General features: G+C 37.8%; 2 protein-coding genes across 17 annotated transcripts; one reads left to right on the plus strand and one right to left on the minus strand.

Moving 5' to 3' along the window:
- Positions 1 to 11,116: 11,116 nt before the first annotated feature.
- LOC113311547 (chloroplastic import inner membrane translocase subunit HP30-2-like) lies at positions 11,117 to 12,649 on the minus strand. Its single transcript, XM_026560375.1, has 4 exons — positions 12,455 to 12,649; positions 12,265 to 12,380; positions 11,839 to 11,968; positions 11,117 to 11,314 (listed from the first exon to the last, which is right to left on the minus strand). Exons 1-4 carry the CDS (start codon positions 12,647 to 12,649, stop codon positions 11,117 to 11,119), a joined length of 639 nt encoding a protein of 212 aa, XP_026416160.1.
- Positions 12,650 to 17,085: 4,436 nt separating this feature from the next.
- LOC113310680 lies at positions 17,086 to 22,770 on the plus strand. Of its 16 annotated transcripts, none has more exons than XR_003341323.1 (10): positions 17,091 to 17,292; positions 17,462 to 17,539; positions 17,692 to 17,796; positions 17,948 to 18,100; positions 18,289 to 18,751; positions 20,024 to 20,238; positions 20,729 to 21,036; positions 21,570 to 21,695; positions 22,215 to 22,274; positions 22,361 to 22,770. XR_003341323.1 is itself a non-coding variant. In XM_026559429.1 (7 exons), exons 4-7 carry the CDS (start codon positions 21,667 to 21,669, stop codon positions 22,634 to 22,636), a joined length of 432 nt encoding a protein of 143 aa, XP_026415214.1. In that variant the 5' UTR covers positions 18,738 to 18,762; positions 20,024 to 20,238; positions 20,729 to 21,036; positions 21,570 to 21,666; the 3' UTR covers positions 22,637 to 22,770. The 16 variants fall into 16 exon arrangements, 1 of the variants encoding a protein (XP_026415214.1); XR_003341322.1 differs by having other exon boundaries at positions 17,699 to 17,796; XR_003341327.1 differs by lacking the exon at positions 17,948 to 18,100 and adding an exon at positions 21,793 to 21,855 and having other exon boundaries at positions 17,699 to 17,796.
- The last annotated feature ends 275 nt before the right edge of the window (positions 22,771 to 23,045 follow it).

A 23,045-nucleotide genomic window follows, 5' to 3' on the forward strand; every position in this document is an offset into this window, starting at 1 on the left:
CTTTGATTTGTGCCCGTCTATCGTGCAAGCTTTGGGAAGACATTCATGTTATCATGTTTTCATGTATACACATCTTTATATGAATCATTAGGGCTTGAAGAAGTACGATCCATAAAGTAACGCTTCAGAGAATGGATAGTTGATGAAGCCGGATGTTGCGCCTGAGACTGTTGTTGATGCTGAGATCACGATTGAATTCTCTCTAGAAATTCTTGTTGATGTTGAGACCATGAATGGAGATCCTCTACATATTCTTGTTGATTCCGATACTATGATTGGAGTCGCTCCAGAGACCGAAAAGGTTAGAACCATGATTATCGATAATCTTTGCTCCTCCATCCAGTGAGCCTTTACATTCACGAACTAGTTGGTGGTTTGAGCATCCCAAAGATGAAGGGTACTGGTAGTACAATCCCGAATTCTCCTGATCAGTATGACTTTACTGTGAACTGGCTTTGTCAGTGAGTCAATGTTGTTACGGAAGATAGCAACAACGACCTTCATTCTGGACGTGATTGGTGAAGAGAAGAAGTTACTCAGCCGGTGCTTCTGATGTAAAGAAGTCCCGTTGATGAAGTTTCACGGAATTACTTCAGGTTTCCCAGTGTATGTTGAAGGAGTTAGTGCTATTCATGTATAAATGATGTTGCATCTGCTTCAGAAGTCTTATCATGGGATAATGAAGACTTATCGATTGTAGTTCAGTTACACTTTGACTGTGCTGGTGTTGAATCAGTGTGTCATCATCGATATATTTGTGCTGAAGCCAGATGTGTCATTATCGAAGGTGTACTCTTTGATTGGGAGTACAATTTGAAGGCTTCTTAGATGCTTGAGCGTTGAAGCATCATATCCCGTAAGCATCGAATGTCTTAGGTTTGATCGTCTCGGCCCTGAGTATCTTCTGTTGATTCAGCATTCCTTTCGTTGCGATAGTGGGATTCAACACTTATGCATACATTAGAGCTTTCTGATTTTGTGGAGCACATGGAAACTCCTGCAAGGCTATGGAGAAACGCCCAAAGCGTTCTTTTCCATGCTTGGACATCATCTTAGTAATGAACGTCTCAGTGATCAACTCGGAGAAATGTTAGATTCAACCACTTAGTAAAATACTAATGCGGTGAAGATACCATTCATAACGTCTTGCAGAGTTGTTAGCAGAATTGAGTCCCCATGCTAGGATAACATGTGAGGAGATAAATGACATAGACATGGAAGGAATGATACTTGCCTGAGTGCGGAACCTCTTGATGAATGTCTACGCATCTTTTGAAGGTTCTTGCTTTAACCTCGTCAAAGTTCGAAATTCCTCCAAGTGCTCTGATGATGGAATGTCCGCCAAATCTTCCGGATCATAACTTTCTTTGTTGGAGAGATGTACAACCAAAGGCGCTTTGTCAGTAGCCATCTTTTCAGCGTGGATCCACGCTTGTCTGAAGAAAATGTCATATCCTGGATCTTACTGATTATGTGAAACTTGATTTGTTGAACTTATGTTCACTTTGAGTGTGATGTATCCATAAGTATTTCTGAGCTTTAAGGTCTCTGATTGAGATGGGATCACGAGTAGCTTCTTGTCGAGTGATGCCTGCGACTCTGAGGTTTTCATTGGAATGAAGTTGATGGCGGTGTCAGCATCGATCAACATTCTTCCGAATTTATTTCCTTTGAGATGGACTGTGGTAAGAAGTCCCCTGTCATGCATCTTCTTGTCTGTGGATGAAGGTTCAAGGAGTATTTCCGGGATGGACAGACGTCTGACACAATTTAATTCGATGCTGCGAACATGTCTTTACTTTATGCCTTAGACAGATAGAGCAATTTCACAGATATGCTCGATCAACGATTGAACTGCTTCTTTGACTGGTTGTTCAGAGAGTGTAAAGGTTCTGATTAGGAGATGATTCTTGTGTACTCCTTCAGTCCCCAGTTGAATCTATTGTGGATCAACCTTATCTTTGAAGATGTGCTTCAAAATATTGCAGTTACTTGTTGGATGATCGATGAACCTATGAAGGAAGTACCTGTGATTCTCCATTCCTTCTTCAGTTGGCTCTCTCCCGATGAATGACAATATGATTGCACCATCTTGAACCCAGACTTTCAGTAACTCGATCACTCCTTCATGAGAAGAGATAAGTTTGAGTCGGTCTGATCATTCCCCGTTCGTTGATGCCGGGTCGAGGTTTGTGCAATATTGGTTATCTTTTCTTTGCGCTTTCAGAGGAGTTTGGGATGTTGGAGAAGCGTTCTTATGTGGCTGCACTTCAGCTTTTCTTTTGCTCCCTTCAGCAACATTCATGGAAGGTTGGAGATTGTACTGCTTTTTGATTAGGCGTCGACTGCTTCGAGTTTCCTCGACCTTGCAGACTTTGCTATCTTTACAGTAAAACAGGTGCAGTAGTTTCCGATCGCTTGGCCGCTTCATGAAGTTCTGAAAAGGTTTGGAACCAGATATTTTCCAGCAAAGCTCTGTAAACCGGGACCATCCCGTTGATGCACAAGCCCACCAATTGTTGCTCAGTGAAATTAGGGTCATGACAATCCAAAGCTTGGATTCTGAACCTCTTCACATATTCATTCGTATGTTCAGTATTCTTCTGAGCCATCCTTCCTAATTCAGAAAGAGTAACCTGCTCGGAGACGAAAAAGTACTTCCTGTAGAAGGCGTTAACCATTGCTCCCCAGTTAGCGATACTCCTAGGTGCAATGTTGTTGTACCAGGTGTTTGCTCGGCCCATCAGAGATTTCGAGAATTATTTCAGACGGACAACATGGTTGTGTTCGTGCTCTCCTATTTCCTCCTGGAATCGAGAAATGTGTTCTCGAGCGTTCCCAGTTCCGTTACATAATGTGAATGTCGGAGAAGTATAACCTTTTGGGAGGGGAATCCTTTGTGTAGCAGCAAGATATGGCGGTTTATGACGATGGACAGACGGTGCCTTGTATTTTCCTCGATCCTCCATGAAGCGCTCCAAATCTTCACGAGTGATGAAACCTGCAGACTCCTTTTCTGGTGGATTTTCTGCGGTTCTGCGGACTTCATCATCATCTACCACATGGATTGGTCAAACTTCAGGGTCGACTTATTTGGATTTTCCCTTTTCTAACCCTTCCTTAGATTTCTCTGACATTTTGTCTGCCAGAGTTTTGAGATGATTGCATAGGTCCTTCTGAGTAGCAGCCATATCAGTTTGATTTTTGGCGAGAACCTCCTGGACTTTCATGAGATCCGCGATGGTGGGTGGATTTTCTTTGACTTCCTCAGGATGCCGGCCGAAGATAGGATGATTTTCAACATTGTTTTGAGGAGGAGTAGTGTCGCCACCATTGTTGGAAGAAGGAACGGTTTCTGGAATGCCATCATTGTTATTGTTGCTAGTGCTAGCGTCGTTTGCATTTGTAAATAACCCAGACCTAAGACCAGCCATTTTGTGAAAATGTGGGATTGTAACCGAGAGATTAATCTCCCACTGTGGTCGCCAATCTGTAGATGGAGAAAAACGATTTGCTGGTTTTTTGGTGAATGAAGAGACGAGTGTGTTTTCGAGACTCCTCAACCGAGCAAACTGTTCAACCTCACACAGATGCACTGCAAAGGGAGTGCTTAGATTCGAGAGATCAATCTGTAGGACTCCGGCCTAAACCAAGTCAATGGTCGTTCCAGAGTCAATTCGGTCGCAAAGAGAGAGATGGGTTGATCTGTAGGAGGGAATCTGAGAATTGTGTAGGATCAATGATGATTAAGGATTGTGGATGTATTGAAGGTTTCTGCAAGTTTTTTGTGAACTTATGAGTTCGAATAAAATCTGAGAGATTGACGAATTCTTGAGAGTAATTGTTCGAGAAATTCTGTGTAGAAGAATGTTGATGTCCTTCAATCATGGATTCAGAGACTTATTTATATTGTTAGAATAGCAAACACCTTGATCCCTATAAGTGTGACGGTTTCTTGAGTGAAAGAGTGGGAAAGTGGAAGATCGTGGTGAAACCAGTTTCAGGTCGTGCGGAGACTTGGTTAACCATTCACCCACTACTTTGCTAAGTCCCTCAACCGCTTGCACGATTTACTCACATTTCTCATCGTGGATGAATCCACGTGCCGTAGGCCGCCAGACCAAAACCCTAACTGATATCCCCCCATGTGACATGATTGATGTCTCACGAATCGTGGAGTCTGCATGAAAGACGTATGTCTTATTAGTCAGTTGTTTGACTGATTAGAAAATGAGTCTGAGTTTTGTTGAATCGAACATGAGTGACGAATGCTCAGTGATTCATGGATCGAACATGTCTGTTGAGACATATAGTTCTTTGAATGATGTTGATATTGCATGTATTAGCAAAGATGGTAAATTCGAGAAACTGAGCAAGTATTTCTCAATTCGACGAATTACTGATAAATTAATGAATATTGATTGTTGGATCAATACTCAAGTAACTGAGCAAGTATTGCTCAATTCGAAGAATTACTGATAAATTACTGAATATTGATAGTTGGATCAATATTCAAGTAACTGAGCAAGTATTGCTCCATTCGACGAATTATTTTATTGGTGACGTGACCCAATAAAATATTAATTAAAATATTGGTAGACTGCCAAATATTATATAATTAATCCAAATATTGATTGCTGGATTAATGTAATTTTTATTAGTGTTTGAACTTGCTCGAATGATGATTTCGTGGAGCGTTTGTTCAAAATCCTAATTTTTGATCAATTGTTCGTCCATTGATGAATTACTAAAAATAGGTCATGAGTAAGGGAGGGACCGACCACAGATGGAATGAGGGAGTCTATGTGGCGTCCAAGTGCACAAGTGAGCGTGCACCAGGTCTTTAGTTGGCCGGTTGGTGAAAGAATGATGATAAAATGTCGGTTTCCTCATTTATTGAAATAGTGCTCGATTGAGCATTAGGTGATAAAACCTAATTGTGGAAAAGTGAGGGACCGACCAGGAGGGCATGAAACCGGCCCTTGGTGGCAGTGGGACCATTTGATGGTCGTTTGGGAAAATTCCAAGTTGGTTGGAAAGAGTTTGGACCCAATATGAGCAATTGAGCAAATTAGGTCAAAATTATGAGAATGTGTGGGACCGGATACTTGCAATCCTTAGGGTCAGCCTTGGTCGGATAAGGAAGCATGCCCGTGTCACCATAATGTCAGTGTCTCAGTCCTGAGAGTTTTGACATTTTCTGATGTGCGCTTGAGCAATATTTTGAATTTTCAGAAGAGACTGAAATTCTTGATTTTGCTCGAATGAGCGCAAAGAACTTTGCTCGTTTGATCAAAATTTGGAAAATATTAAAATAATAATATTTTATTATTTGACGTGAGTAGCCTAGTCGGTCATGTGACCATTTGACTTTTTGGTCTTTTCATGGTTTGAGCAATATATGAGAAAATATGAAGAAATCATGAATTTTGTTGAAACGGAGGAGTTTCATGAAATTATGGAAATAATAATAAAATAAGGGTTTGGAAAGTGTGGGACCGGCCACGGCCAAGGCATGGCCGGCCGGTTAGGAGCCCGATCGCTGACACTTTCCCTAATTTTGTATTATTTTTCATGATTCGGAGGAAATTCCATGAAACCAATGAGTTTTGTTGAAACCATGAAATTTCCATGAGATAAGGAAAATAATAATAATAATATAAGGGTTTGGAAAGTGTGGGACCAATCACGGCCAAGGCATGGTCGGACATCTAGGGACCCGGTCCCGCGATACTTTCCCTAATTTTATATTATTTTTCATGATTCGGAGGAAATTCCATGAAACCAAGGAGTTTTATTGAAACCATGAAATTTCCATGAGATAAGGAAAATAATAATAATAAAATAAGGGTTTGGAAAGTGTGGGACCGGTCACGGCCAAGGCATGGCCGGCCGGCTAGGGGCCGGCCCCGCGACACTTTCCCTAATTTTATATTATTTTTCATGATTCCGTGAAAATAGGAGAACCTATGAGTTTTGCTCAAACAAGGAAAATTGCTAGAATAAATGAGTTTTCATGAGTTCATGAAAATAATAGAATAATTAAGATAAAGGAAAAGGGGCGTGGGGGACCGGCCACGGCGGCATGACCGGACGGCCGGTGGGCCCGGTCCCACAGGCGCCACTTTATTATTTTAATAATATTTTCTCTCACCCATTCCGTGTAGGATTCCTCATTTGTCCATATTTTTGAATTCTCGTTCATGCATTTGGGTGCTCGTTTGTGCATCATGGTTGCGTACACTTGCACAATTTTATGGGGCTTACTCAGTGATAGTCCAGATGCCCGATTGTTGAGTATTTATTACTAATTTATGAAATTCAGTGGAGAATGATTCATGAAACTGAGTAATAAAAGTGAGTAGTTTCTTATTATCAATCCATAGGATCAGCCTTGGATTCGACCACGAATTCAGAATAATAAAACTAGTATTACCATTCCATGGGATCGTGGATTCGACCACGGAATCAGAGTAATGAAAGTAGTTATTACCATCCCGTGAGATCAGCCGTGGATTCGATCATGAAGTCGGAGTAATGAGATTATCTATTACCATTCCATGAGATAAGATGTGGATTCGATCATGAAATCGGAGTAATGAGATAAAACAGTTTATCTTCTAGGAATTCAGTGGTGAATGTCACGGTAGAATTAATCTATCACATAAGGGATATTAGCCAGTTAAAGCGTCATACTCATTCTGAAAGGTGCATAGTAAGGAAACAACGAGTGTTGCCGAAGTGCTGAAGGCATTATTGCTCTCAATCTTACGGAGAACCGCCTGGATCTATACACGATCTTTCTACATAGTCAGGGACCAGTGAGTGTCACCGACGTCCTGAAGGCGTTGTTGCTGTCAATATTAGGGAGAATCGCCCAATCGTTCTTCTATGTAGAGGTGGATCTCTCTATGCAGTCAGGGAACAACGAGTCACCGACGTCCTGAAGGCGTTGTTGCTCTCAATCTTACGGAGAACCGCCCAATTACGTTATTCTGCATAGAGGTCATGATGAAATGCAAGGTATCGAACGCTCAGCTAGTGGAGGATTTTCGAGAAACATATTCATCATGTCTCGTAAAATATGAATCATCACATGCCTGAAAGCCGTGTCAGAAACATGCAGCATCATGATTTTACGGTTTTGACCTTTGTTGAAAATCCACCATCTACATTCTCCTTATAGAGGTCTTAGGCAAGGAGATCCTTTATCCCCTTATCTGTTTATAATTTCTATGGAGTATTTTACAAGGTCCTTATTTCATGCACAAGCTCTAAACAAGTTGCTAGGAATTCAGGTAGTAGAAAACTCCATATCCACCAATCATCTACTTTTTGCAGACAATTGTATGTTGTTCTTTCAGGCTAATCAAAGACACATTAACCAAGTTAAGTCCTTCTTGCAAGAGTTTAGTCAGGTGTCTGTCCAAATGATAAATTTCATGAAATCATCGGCATTTATTACAGGAGATCTATCTTATGACCAGAAGATATCCATTAGGAATATGCTGGATGTTAAACAACTATGCCCTTCAGATCAGTATCTGGGACTTCCTATACTCTTAGGTAAGTCTAAGTCTAATTCATTTGCCTCTATTCAAGATTCTTATGGAAATCGACTACAAGGGTGGTGTTCAAAAACTTTGAACCAAGCAGCTAGAACTACTCTAGTAAAATCAGTTCTTAATTCTATACCAGCTCATTATATGAGCAATTTCAAAATACCAAAAAATATTATTAACAAACTGGATTCTATTTAAATTAAGTTCTGGTGGGGACACAAGAACAACAAAGGTCTTAAACTGATTGCTTGGAGTTCACTATGTTTTTCTAAGAATGAAGGAGGATTAACTTTCATGAATCTAGAACAATACAACGACGCCCTGATTACTAAACTTGCTTGGAGGTATTGCACATAAGCAGATAAACCTTGGACACAAATTATGAAAGCTAAATATTCACCTTATTCTGACTTTCTTCATCTTCAAGAGTCTCATAATAATTCATCTTGGATTTGGAAAGGGTTAGAGTTAAGGCTTCATTTTGTAAAGAAATTCCATAGATGGGATATCAGATGTGGAACCAAAACTTTAGTCTGGTATGATAAATGGGTGCAAGGTTTAGGTTATCCACCAACACCTAATGATACCTTCCCAGAGCCAGCTAGAATTGTTCAAGTTTCTGATTTAATGCTTCAAAATCCAAGAAGATGGAATACTCAGTTGGTGCAATCCTTATTTCCAAAAGAAACATCTGATTTAATCCGAAAAATGCATCTGGTTCAACATGGTTGTGACAGACTTGTTTGGGGACCAAGTAGGACAGGTGAATTTTCGGTTAAGTCGACTTATAAGGCATTGACAAATCATTTTAATAATTTAGTTCAAAGAAATCAAGTTCCAAATATCTGCTGGAAAAATTTGTGGAAAACAAAGGCTCCGCATAAGGTCAAGATATTTATTTGGAAATACCTTAAAAGTATAGTTCGGACTAGATTTAAATTACACACCTATAGAGAAGACATTGATACCATATGTCCCAGATGTCTATCAACGGAGGAAACATTACAACATTTGATCATTGATTGTGATCATTCTAGATCTGTCTGGTTAGCCATGAATGTGAATGTTTCAAACATTCAAGCTCAACATACATATGTAACAAGCTGGATTAGAAGCTGGTTCGACATAGCAGATTCTTCTAGCAACCATAGTAGTAATCACTCGGTCTTAAAAATTATGATCACAGCTTGGACCCTGTGGAAAAACAGGTGTTTAAAAGTCTTTGAAAATAAAAATCAAAATATTCTGAGTACAATACATTATATCCACAATATGGTGAATCAATGCTCAGAGGATAACATGTCATCACAACAGTCAGTTGTTCAGTCCTGGTCACCTTCTCAGATGGGTGAATTGAAAACTAATTTAGATGCTTCTTTCGATTATAACACATCTGATGTTGGTGTTGGTTTAATTATTCGTGATTCAACAGGTCAATGCAGAGGCATCAGGGGCAGGTACTTCAATGGAGGAGTAGATCCAGCGCAAGCTGAGTGTTTGGCCATGAATGAAGCTATCTTATGGGCCAAAGAAAGAAAATTACACAAAATAACTTTTGAATCTGATTGTACAAATGTAGTTAACTCTATCAAGCAAGCCAAATCCTACGTCCACTGGATGAATCAAGGAATTGTGGATGAAATAAGGCACATGCTTTCCTCTTTTTCCTCCTTTTCGGTTAATCAGGTTAAAAGAACCGCAAACAATGCTGCTCATGTAATTACTAGTAAAGCTAGAACTGACCGATCTTGTTTTGATTTTAGTTGTAACATCCCAGACTTGTTTATGAAAGTAATTAGGGATGATCAATCTGTCAGTAGAAGTTATGTAAGATAACTTAAGAAATGAAATGCTTTCTTTTGCATTAAATTTTTTTTTCAAAATTGTAGTTGCGCTAAGGTAGTACTTGGACTAATTTTAATTCTCACCTGGGCTAATTTTTACAAAATCTGAAAATTACATGGGGTTGCTAGTTCTTGCTGAAAATTACATGGGCCGAATAAGTTGCTATTGTGTTTTCAACTTATATATAGAACCGTTTTTTGGGGACTACTCAAAAATGGTGGGGGACTACTTTGTGATAGGAATGTCTACCCTATATTTATAAGGGGTGTCCTAAAGTGTGGAAATGACTAACCTACCCTTCACCTATATATATATATATATAATCACCTCCTCCCATCACCACCACCTATATATATAACCACCTCCTCCCATTGTCACCGCCGCTCACCACCACCAACCACCACCTACCACCACCAACCACCACCACCTCAAATCACCACCACCGCCACCTCTATATATAGCTTAATTTAAATCATTAACAAAACAAAATCAAAATCAAAATTATAACAAACCCATTACTTTTCATTCGTTTTTCGTAGAAAGAATGAGAAGTAATCATCAAAATGAGTTGAAAATAGATGTTACAGAGAGAAGTTCGGCTAGGAATTATGTGAAAATTTTTGTCGAACTAGCCGAACTCAACTTTAATAGAGGTTTTTGTTTTCAGAGAAAAATTCGGTTACGTCGAAAAAAAATGTCCAGGCCGAACTTATGGTTCGGTTACGTCGCAAAAATTTCGGTTACATTGAAAAAAGTTCAGTTACATTGCAATTTTTTTCTCCTAACCGAACTTTTCTCTGAAAAACCTGCATATTGAGCTCGGTTACGTCGCAATTTTTTTCCTAGACGAACTCCTAGTTCGGTTACGTCGCAATTTTGTTCTCCTAACCGAACATTTTTCTGAAAGAAAAAACTCCATTAAAGCTGAGTTCGGCTACCTGTGTTTTCAGAAATATTAGCCGAACTACACTTGCAGATGAGTTCGGCTACATGTTCTTCAGATTTCGTAGCCGAACTTTTTTAGCCAAACCGAAATCAATTTGTAAATTGCTCATTTTTAGGAATGTTTTGGCCAATTCAAGCACCATTAACTAAATTTGAAGTATCCGTGGGGAACCAAAACATCATACTCTTGTTGTGGCTCTTAAAGAAAAAGATTTAACTTTTTTTCTTCCAAAACCCTCATCTTCATTATCATCTTCATCTTCTTCTTCTCCCTCTCAATAATTCTTCTTTTGAAAAAATCAACTTATTAATTTGATCTCACTAATCATTACACTAATTTAATCAAGGGCAAATTTGGTATTAAAAAAAAACTTAGATAAGGGGTGACTCATTATTACTTCTAATATCCACCCCAAAAAATGGAGAGTAGTCCCACCATTTTTGAGTAGTCCCCAAAAAAACGGTTCTATATATAACTTGATTGTTCACCATCAGTTTCACACAACATGTATTTTTTCAGCTTCCCCGCATCTTTCCGAAACCAGTATCCCTGGGTATTTCGTTAAGAGTGAAGGAAAAATCTTAACTTACAACTTCAAGAATAGAAAAGTAAAATAAAAATAAAAGAAATAGAGATCTGCAATCAACACCTTTCAATGTGGTTCAGTATTAGAACTCTTGGTCCAAGAGGGATTCTCGCCTCCGCAAGGTCACTGCACAATATTAAGAGACGGGAAAATGGCTGTCATCATCTTCAGAAAACACTAAGAACACGCACAAAAACAACGACATAATATGAACTCCAGTAAAACTTGCCTATGATTAAGCAGTGGGATAGTATTGTCTGTTAACAAGTGTTTCTTGAAGTGCTTCTCGTACTTCTGAAGGCCTAGCTTTGACAACATGCATCTTGTTCTGGTATAGCATTTATCATCCAATACGGGCAACTGAGAAGAGAATACCTGCAGATACGCAAAATCAAGCTGAATATAAACTGCTAAATTGAAAAACAGTAACGTTTTCCGCTAGCCCTACTACGAAATTTCATTCAAAGAATAACTTAAAAAGGAAATACCACACTGAATTTGATGCCATATGTCACACGACTCTACCCCGAGTTTGAAGAGAGACGAGTACTAAAAAATGCTAATAAACATGTAACTGACACTGCCCTCTACCTGAACAGATTATACTTGGGAACCAATAGTCCAACTACTACTAGTAATCAACAGTAAAGAAAGAAAAGAAAAAAATCAAGTTAGCATGGATTAAAGGATTCTTTATCCATTTTGGATTAGCATTAGAGGAGAGGAGATTCTGTTCGTTGGCTATAGGCCCTTCTACGTACCGTTCTTGGGATAAAGGGTCATGGAAGATATTGAAAGCGAAGACAAGGATGCATGTATGGAAAACAAGCAAGACTGATACAGATAAAATTTTAGCTGATCATCACACCGCAATTAAGAAAGTGGAGGATGAAAGTTACCTTATGCAGAACACTATAACAAAGCGCAAAGATGAGCCCTGTCACGGTTGGCTCTGAGGGCCTAGGAGAAGGATTCACGTGGTTGGCGACGACATGAATCAGGTATCCAGAAGTAAAACCTGCCACCGCTCTGCAAAACGAGACGTTCCCATCAGGTAGGTCCAAAAATGATGACCAGTTCATTCATATTTCCAGAAAGAAAGATAGTGAACCAAAGTTGAACAACAAATTGTTTATCAAGCCATAGAGCATCCATGATTTTAACAAGCAGAAACAACAAGCTCAATGATATCTATGTCTATTCTCTATTAGAGGTCTACAAGAATCACTTTCAAAGCCTTAAAATAAAACTCATATTATTATTTTCTCAATCAGTAAATTAGCAAAGAAGCAGTAAAGAATAATTGTATGAGAGATAGGGTTTACCTAGCCTTGGTATCATCTTTCCCTCTAATTCTTTTCAAAGCACAAATCATACCTTGATTGGTGCCCCTCCAAATAGCGCAATCACGAGCTAAGCCTCCTGGCAAATTAACCATATCCTGTAAAATACAAGGAGTCAGAGTTTCGAAAAAAACTAGGTATGACGAATTCAGCTAGACAAATACATGATCACCTGCCAAGGAGGAAGGACCTTCAACACGCTTCCAACCAAAACACCGAAAACAGCACCGCAAGCGGCTTCTCGTAAAGTATGGGTGGTAGTATGAACAACAGTTTCAACACCATTTTGAAGCTGAGCTATTAGCGATTTAGTATTATTGTTAGTAGGTGTCATCACAAACGTTCCTGTTCCTCCTCCTCCGTCCATCTTTTCTTCGTCTTTTTCTTTCTCTGTTTGTCTAAGCCCTAGCTTTTTAGAGGGAGAGGGAAGAAGGACTACTACAATTTTATAATAAAGCGAGAGAGACTACTACTTGAATGGAAAGACGAAAGGGTTTTGTTTTTTTTCAATTGTCTTCGCACGGATTCGAACTGGGAGATAGAAGGCTTTGCGTTCGATTGGCCTAAAATTTGGTATGGTTTATGAGCCCCAACCCTGGGCGTAGTTGCTGTGATCTACATGGCTCCTGTATGTACGAGCTGTTTGTAGGATCACCTTGTGGAAGCTGCTAGAACGACTTTTTTGTTTTTATGGACCTGGACGGTTGCTGCAACACTTTTTTTTGCTTTTGTGTGCCTTGGTTGCTGGAAGCACACTTTTGCACTTGCCTGGTGTCTCAGGTGGCATGTTGCACTTTTTTTGTCTTAGCTGCTAGACCGACTACAGCTTGGCAGACCTTTGCTAAAACAAAAGGTTTGTAATCCAATCTAAAGCTCCATAAACTGTAGAATTTTGTTGAATCATCATCCCTGTAATAAAATTAAGTATATTTGAATGCTTTGTTTTTCGAATGCAGATCTTTCTTAGAGACTACTTGATATGCTAAATGTGATGATTTTTTTTTTATATTATTGCAGGTATTAAGAACCGCAAGAAAGACAAGGTTGTCTATGATGAACAGACTCATTCAAGGAAGCGTCCCCATGGTTATGATCATGTGAATGATGATAAAGATGTGCCCATCATCGAGGCCAAGATGACTGATGGTACGTTATATATCTTAAATTATTTAGTAGTTGACCAGTTCTCAATTTCTTTTCGTGTTTGGTATAATCAAGACTCAAGATTTTTTGGTGAATGTCTCGTACTTAATAGAACAACAATAGTTTCAGGCGATGGTTTAGTGTATTCTTGCAAGATGTTGATGGAGTAGTGCGATATGGCGAGTAGCTGTCCGATACAGTAAAATCAAAAAAAAAAAAAGAGAGAATAAAATGTTGGATGCAATGGAACTGAAAGCTTCTGTGCTTGAGCCTGAAGCGAAGTGTTAATTTTAACAAGGCTGATTTCAGCTTTTGCATTTGATAGAATAATGGAATGACATGTGAATTTTCTTCCTAACAGATGACACAGCCTTACCATATCCAGGAATGAGATGGGTGTCCGTGCCCTAAATTTGTACACATTTACTGCACCGACCACTTATATAACAACTGCAAATTTTGGGTCAAACATTTCAGGATTCTAGGTTTAAGTAATTAGACTTTAAGGCCCTTATCAGCACTTGCTTTTTGAGGTGTATTGGTAATTGGTCTGGTTCGTGACAGATCATCTCAGTATAATGTCAACTCACTGTTGAAACCAAAACTAATAAGAGTCATTCTAAGAACCTGTTGGTGATATTTCGATATATTAGGCAGACATCATAGCTTTACTTGATAGATGTTTACATACTATAACGGTCTAATAAATCATGTAAGCCTTTTGTCGTCAATTCAAAGTAAAATAGCCTAAAATATTGAAAAAGAAGATAAGGACCAACTTTATTTCAGCATCTTAATTGTAGGGAAAATTTAGCTTTTATGACACTACCCGTATACTGAGTAGTGATATGAACTATGCGAAGAAGCATTTCATTCTAGTCTATCTAGCATTTAGTAATTGGTTTTCGCGAACTGTTTAAAAGAGTTTTGGAAGTTGATAGATTTTAAAAGTTTGGCTGATGTTGTTTAATGTCTTGGTCTTTCTGCAGAGCCAGGAGAGGATCCTTTTGCCAAGAGACAAACAGAAAAGAAGCAGCGTGTTGAAAAGAATGAGAAGAACCGTTTACGGAATCTGAAGCAAGCTGCGAAAGTTGGTGCTTTGCCAAGGTATGACATAGTTCACATAAGATTGTCTTAAAAAACATTAACTTGTATGTCTGGTATCTACTTGTTTCTCATAAAATTAGTAATGCTATCTACTTTTCAATAGGCTGTAAACATGTACAACGATAAGAATGAGAAGAAAAAGAGGAGTAAGAAGCAGGATGGGAAAGCATCACCATATGCAAACAAGTTGAAGCCCGCGTCAGGGAAATCATTTAAGAAATCGTCATCAAGTGGATCATCTAAAAAATCACCAGGTAAAGGATGGTCTAAAAAATCATCGTTCAAGAAATCTTCATCAAAAGGTTCATCGAAATAAATCTAAAGGTTTTTATTAATAACAATGGAATGTAATACCATGAGAATGAGAGGTGAAATGTGTGTCAAAAGCATAATTTATCTTATGTTTAACGTTCTTTTTTCATTAGCTGGTTGTATCTTCTTTTTTTATAAATACTTTCGCGGAATGCATCTGGCTTTCTTATGGATCCTTTTATTCACAGGAATTTTTGCGAAAATTTTGTATTTCAGCCTGATAGAGCCAACTTAGTTAATATGAATTGTTGAAACAAACATTAAACCAGGAACTAGAAAATTTTACTTTCACGGTCCAACTTAGTTAATATGAATTTTTGCCTATCTTCTTCAAGGTCCAACTTAGTTAATCCAAAATCAGCTGTCTTTGGATTAAGATCATTGTCTAACAAAACATTTGAAAGCTTGATATCTCTATGAACAATTCTGAATTTTGCTCCTTCATGCAAGAAAGCAAAGACCTCTAGCTATCCAAATTCAAATGTTAACTCTAGTTTGCCAATCTAGTCTTTCCTTCAAATTTGGCCTCGAACCTTCAGAAACTGAGTCATTAAAGATTACCAGACAGTGCAGTTGCTGGGCAACTATTCACAAGTTTGGTTTTCTTAATTTATTTTTTTCTAATTCCCTTCAAGCAGTGTTTTTATATGTTAATGGGAGATGATATCCTTACAAATTAGTCTCCAGCGATGGGTAACATCTAAGCAAATTTCCTGTTGGGGTGCTATGGTGTCAATATGGTTAAAGTGCAGTAAAAGAATGCTACTAAGAAAACAACTGCGTTCAGTAAAGCAACCATCATTCAGTGAACATCATTCAACTCATGACAAAAGCTCTCCATTACATGATAACATCCTTGTGTTTCCAACTACATGGTTATATCTACTATTACCGCTAATTTTAATTTAAATTCAGGAAAACTTACTGGTGAAAGGTTTGAAATTCACCCAAGAACAACTTTCTTTAAGCCAAGGCATAGTTTCATCCCTTAACAATTGTTTCTTGAAGTGCTTCTCGTAATCCTGAAGGTCTAGCTCCGACAACATGCATCTTGTTCTGGTATAGTGTGTATCCTCCAATGCTGTACGCTGATAACGGCTTTCTACCTACAAATAAGTAAAACCAAGCCGAAGATGATCGATCAATTGAAAAAGTAATGTTTGTGTTCCGTGTGCATTATTACAAAATGTACAGCAACAACTACTAGTAATTAATACTAGTCAAGAAGAAAACGGTTTCAAAATGCGTTTAGCTCTATGTTGCAGTTGTTTAGTTCAATGATTCATAACCGGTTACTATGCAGCAATTAAGAAAGTGGATAACGAATTTTACCTCATGCAGAAGACCATGAGTAAGCGCACATAAGATCCCTGTTCCGGTTGCAACTGGTACTTTACGGGGATAAGGCGTGTTCCCAACAAAGTGCCACATGAATCCAGAAGTAAAACCTGCCACCGCTCTGCAAAACAAGATGATGACCCATATATATGAACCAAGTTTGACAATAAATTGTTTGTCAGGCCATGATTTTCTTTCGCTATTCCAAATTAGCAAAGAGATAGGGTTTACCTAGCTTTGGTATCGTCTTTCCCTCTGATTCCTTTCCTAGCACAAATCATACCGTCATTGATCCCCCAAAAAAACAGCGAAATTACGAGCTGTAATGAGAGGAGTCTGTAAAATAAAAACAGTCAGTCATCATGTTAACAATGCAATTAAAAGAAAGGAATTCAAATTAATACATAACCTGAAGAGAAACAAACTTATTAGCAAGCCTTGTATACAAAACACCCCCAGCAGCTCCGAATAAAGCACCGCTGGCAGCGGCAACAGCAGTTTTAACAGTTAAAGGTACTTGTTCTTTATCGGCAACAGCAGGTAAAAGTTGTTTGATAATGTTATCATTAGTTGGTGTCATCATCACTGCTCCTCCTTCAATCGTAACTATTCTTCTTCCTACTGATCAAAAAATAAGTAAAATATTTTTCTTCCTCTTCCTTCTTTTTGTTTTGTTTGCTTTGCGCCCAAGCTTCATATACTATCGGCCTGATTACTAGTGTGCCCCAAATTTATCGCAGATCCCAACGCCAAGGCTATTTTGTGACTCAGTTCCGTTCCTTGTGATCCTATAGAAATTGACGTTTAATCCCAAACTTATTGGGCTTTAGACAATCTAGTCCTGTAAACCAAGGCCTCATATTCAGCAAGCCCAAATCCGACATCATCGACATCTGTTATTGAAAAATTAGCTTGAAATTGATGCGGAAGGTAGATGAAATCACCAACAACGATTGAATCTCAAGATTCATCAACAAAAATGTTCAGGAACAACAATTACTTACCGAATTCCAATTTGTTCTTCGTTTTCATTATCGATTAGGTTTTCCTGCTTCTACATTTTCGAGTCCTCATTTAATTGTAGACAAATTTGTCACATGATGTTTAAAGGTAAAATACGAGCACATTTCTTGTTGATATGTTAGCTGTTGTCGTTATCCTTCCAATTTTGATTTTCCTTATATGATTTGTTATTTCTTTTTGTTGATTTTTAGGGTTTGAGATTCAGTAGGTTTGAATATTTTAGTGCTCATGAAGATTTTTGTGCTATATGTTTTAGGTTAGGAAATTAGAGAAATAAGGTTTTGAATCCTTCGAGCACTGGTCAGATTGAAGATGTTCAGACATCAATTGAGAGGTTTAGCTTTTGAAAACCCTTGTTTGTTATCTTTTTAGGTTTTGATTCTACTGTTCACTTCGTATTTGTAAATTTCAAGTGAAATTGTTGCAAAAATCAATTGTTTGAAGCCATAATTATTATTTAAATAATTTTTCTTGTGTTTGATCAAGTTTGTAGGTTGAATTTTTTTAGTTCTTCTTGATTTTGCTTAGCTGATGGAGTGGTGGTATTGAAGAAGAACTCAGATAGATCAGTCCATGTTCACTACCGAGAATGTAAGTTATAGTTCACATTTTGTATTTCTTTCGTTACTGAGATTTGTGGATTTTGATCTTTATTTGGGCTTGTGATTTAGGGATGGATCTCAGTGATCAAGCACTGATTTTGTCTATTACTTCTTATAACACTTTAAATTTTCGAAATTAGGTATGTGGAACTAGGAGGCAAGTGAAAGGAAATGAGAAAACAATCATAATGTTGGCTATATGTTTTGTCATGCACATTTTTATGGACTGGATCATTGGAATGGCGTTTTGAATTTTGGATTTTATGTAATTAATTGGAACTAGGACGGAAAGGGTGAGGTAGAAATTATTTGGATCGAGTCTGTCTGGATATGGCATATTATTTGGATCAAGAGTCTGTCTGTAAATATTCACCACGAAAGTATCAAATGATGATGATGATCCATACCTCATATTGATAAATAATATACTTGGTTCCGGTGTTAATGAGCTGAAATGATGTATTTTTCTATGGATGTGCAGTATGACATGAAGCTACTAGCAGTTGACGTTCCCATGAGCACGGGGCCTGATCAGCGTTTTTTTCCTAATTAGGGATGAAGAGTACAAGGTAGGGGTGGTTTAATATCTGAACTTAGAGATGCGATAGTGAAAGCTATGGCGGCTACCAAAGAGTTCTAGGAACTCGACAAAAAGGAAGAGGAAGAGGATAAAGAGCGAGAACTGGAGGAAGCAGAAAGGAAACTGGAGGAGGCAGAAAGGAAAAAACCGTGAGGATATTGAGCAATAATTGGAGAAAAGGTAGAGTAAGTAGAGTTTATACACACTTTTCTGTTGTGTCTTGTTACTCCCCATCTATCTGTTCCTGGGGGTTCTTTTCATTTGACACTTACAGCAAAATACACCCAAGGCCATTTCTGTTTTTTTTGAAGTGGCAGTGACGGAAGATACCGAGCAACACACGTCGCTTCTGCTTCTTGGGGAGGTATTAAACAGGTTTTACCGTTTTAGCAGCTTCTTTGGTTCCAATTGAATAAAACAGGATACATGTTCCTAGAAAATCTTTTTAGAATAGCTTATTTGAAAGCAAAGCATCCATAGTTAGTTTGTTAAGTAGGGAGGGTCTAAGTCTAAGGAGTAGTAATTGTGAATCCGTGATGGATCATTGTGCTCTGAAAATCTTTGTACTAGTATAATACACACACAAGTGGAGGACCAGATCCTCGAAATGTGACAGTACCCACGCATAGTTACTTTAGCTTTTGGTATGCGTTACGGAGGTAAAAGAAAGAATAGAATAATTAGGAATCTGTGTTACAATGTGTAAATGTCTGTTTAGTATTAATTAAAAGTGTAATTAAGAAGGTACGCGTTATGGAGGTAAAAGAAAGAATAAAATAATTAAGAATCTGTGTTAGAATGTGTAAATGTCTGTTTAATATTAATTAAAAGTGTAAAGTTAGTTAATAATGGTAGTCACAAATTGGGGGAGTGGTGGGTGAAATGAATGTTCCACAACAATTCCTAGATATTCCCAGTTCTAACTAGAGGGAGATGGATGGATGGTTGGACATGCTTATTACTAAATTGTACACCAGCAAGCCAAGCAAGAGATTCAAATTTTGGACTGGATCAGCAATCAAAGAGGAGTAGTAGTTAATGAAGGGAAGTTATCTCTTCTTCTTTCAATCCTTCATTCCTTATAGTTTTAGGGCTGTGTTGACTATGTCATTCTGGTGGTTAATACAATCCCTATGAAGTGTAAATGTTGATGGCGATGAAAAATGGTCCATGTTGTCCTATGAGTCCTACACACGTCATGGCCCCCATCAATCCATATGAAGTATATATGTTCACATATTCATCCCTCATTTGGGTATGTATGTTTTGGATACACGTGCGGACAACATGTGTACAACTATATGCACATGTTGATTGTTAATGTGTACATGGTTGTACACCTGTGATTCCTAATGTATACATAGTTGTACACCTGTTGATTGTAATGTTTACATAGTTTTACACATGTTGGTTGTTAATGGTACAGAACTAGTGAAGAATTTCATTTTATATTAGCTGCTTTAACCTAATATTATCAATTTGGTTTAATTATATTAGCAGAGATTATATGGTGTATTGATAAACTTTGTGGAGTCATGGGTCATTGGACGAATTAGTTAGTAATGGCTTTATTATATATTAAATTGCATTGTAGTGAATTGGTTGGATAATGTATTCATTTTGTTCGAAAACGCAGGTCACGTATATTGAAATACAATTATCCTGCAGCTGAAAAGAAACAAGTTCGATACTGTGAGGGGCAGAATACATTATCCCCAGTATTTGTTATCTTCCAGATCAGTTTATGGAAGATATTTCATTACAAGGAGAAGAAGAAGAAGAAGAAAAGCTTGTGGGCGCACGCGCAGTGTGTTTACAAAACACCCCAGTATCTATTAGTTAACTTTACAGGTATTGAATTCTACTCATTCTTTTATTATTTGGCTCATTACATTCAGATTGTAGAAACAACACGCTCGAGTTTCTTAAACTACTATCAATCCATGGAAAAAGCTGTTGTCAAACATGAGATTTCAGACTCGTATATGATCATTGTTTCTTTCTTATCCTTTTTGAGTCATCTGATTGCTTGTTGTTTTATCACGTCAATGTAGTTTGTCTAAGGATTATGCTTAATCCTAAAAGTAAGAATAAAGTGGTGTATTTTCTTGTACACCAGTTATATGGGTGCACATAAAAGTGCACTGTTTTGTTGTGCTTGGTGTACGAGGTGTATATGCTTGTACACCAGTTATGTGTTGTGCATTTTTAGGTGTCTACATAGTTGTACACCATTTCATTTATTTTTTTAAATCGGTCAATATTTTTTTAGCATGTAGCTTGGCCTTGTATTCTATCTTTATTTTGTTATTTGACCTAAAAATGTCGTTGAAATTTCCAGGGTTCTGCGTCTCAATCACCAAGTTTTATTGGCTGATTTTTAATTAACTGAAGAAGCAAGTGATCAAGTGAGTGCAGGTGGGAAGACTGTTCTTACCTGGACCACTGCTAAACAAGATTTAAAGTTTGTTCCTAGATATTCTAAGATGCCGAGGAAAGAAAGAGAGTCTTTGTGGCGCCTAGAGGAGACGTTGTTAAAGCAAAATATTAAATCTGACTTTAGGGAAGACAAGCCACAGGTACAAAAAGTAGAAGCTATCTTGATTCATGGAGGATCAATGAGACTTCATGGACGGAGTTAGCTACAAGGTTAGTTTTCTATCCCGCCAAGTGTCACTTTTATTTGGCATGTGATAGTTGTAGGGTATCTCAATGTGTACACAGTTGTACGCTTGCTGATTGTTAAGGTGTACATCGTTGTACACATGTTGATTGTTAACGTTTACATCGTTGTACACATGGTATCATTATAATCAAAAATCTGACTTCGAGGTCGATGCATCTTCCCTAGCTAGAGCAGCAGCCACTGGGAAAAGAAAAAGAAAAAAGCAGCCATGGGAGTTTTTTTTTTTAACAAAGATTGAGATTTTAAAACAATCCCTTTTAAAAACAATCCATAAGATATTATAAAAATTAAGTGGGGTAAGTGATAAATGTGAAAATGATCTTAGAAAATACAATAGGTTGGTTTGGCTTGCTGGTTTGCAGCCATGAGATCAAAACAATAATGTATAACAGTCTACTAATTTCGGCGACTGCAATCTCTTCTTTGATCGTCATTCTATCTACTTTTATACTTTGGATAGTTTCTGCATTTCATTTACTTGCTGTCTTTGTTACAGTTTAATTGGGCGATGAAGACTTGCTTAGAAATGTGTAGTAGCTGGTATTCTTTGAATATCAGTCTTCATTGTTGTACCTATACAGAGTCAAAAAAACATGGGTGAAAAGGGAAATAGCGGACGCAGGTTAGTAAATCCTTCACTTCTAAATGTTGGATTTCTTTCTTGAGCCACTACTCGTGTTTGGAAAGCTGCTCATTTTATCATTGGTCCTTGTAGTCAGTCTACTGGTTTGGTATTTGGGGCTTTCTTTTTATGCATGCACATTCTGCTGTACCAGCTAGTGGTAAATTTTCTTTTCTGGGAGGTTTACATTCCACTTTGGGGCTTTCTTTTTATGCATGCACATTCTATTGTACTAGCTAGTTGTAAATTTTCTTTTCTGGGGGATTTACATTCCTCTTTCAGTTGTAGTTTCTATTCCAATGTGAACTCGATCAAATTTCAGTGAATTATCTTTTTTCATTCCTTGAATGTTGAATCAGTGACGCTATGATCCACTGACTGTTGGTTATGACAGAAATTATACGTGTACATATTGGCACACCTATAATATAAGTGTACATTGTTGTATACATGTGACACAAATTACCTATTGAGTAATTTCAATGTTTTGGTAATCAAAAAATGTTTTTTTTTTGACAGTCTTGTGAACTATCAAAATCATTGATTCTCAGTATGCAAGTGGATATGCCGGATGTGCAGGTATCTGAACCTTCTAGGCCTCTGTTATTCCCCAACAATATTGATGTCCATAACCATGTAAATTATGTGCTTGCATTTGTGTGCAGGGTGAATTCTCGACAGTAGTAACAGGAGCGTTGCTGACGTTAGTGCAAGGTTCAGAAACCAAACTGATGTCACGACACGTGTTCCATGGGGTACACTTGAAAGTGTTGGCGACGACCAGTCAGAGTAAGTTCCAGAGCCTTTTACATGTTCATGCCTGTCACTATACTACCGCCATCGGCTACTGTCACTTAGATGGACGATTAAAGTGCACCTCAGTCTTGTATTTGGATTTTCTGGATTTTTGTAAATGTGTACATGTTTGTACACCAGTATAAATTAAGATTTTAATAAAATGAGAGTTATATAGTCATACAGGTACTCTTTTTGTAGCTCTCGGAAAGAGCTTTCCGAATATATAGAGATTGTGAATTTTGGACGAATGATTTAAAAAATAAATTGTTTTTAATTATTTTTATTTTATGTAAAATTGCTGACATCATCATGTGTCATTTTGGACTAAATTATAAACATTTGGACTAAATTGTAAATCAGGAAGGTTATATTGTATTTTTCATATTTTAAATAACTTTTGGACTAAATTGTACCTAGTTAACTCGGGATGGACTAGTCCATACTTTTTGATGCGTTTTTGGACTAAACTATATTTTTCCCATCCTACTTTGGGAAAGCGAGAGAGACTGCCGCCTTGAATGAAAAGACGTGTTAACACAACATATGGTACGT

Source organism: Papaver somniferum, chromosome 9 (assembly GCF_003573695.1).
Source record: "Papaver somniferum cultivar HN1 chromosome 9, ASM357369v1, whole genome shotgun sequence".
Classification (NCBI taxonomy): Eukaryota; Viridiplantae; Streptophyta; class Magnoliopsida; order Ranunculales; family Papaveraceae; genus Papaver; species Papaver somniferum.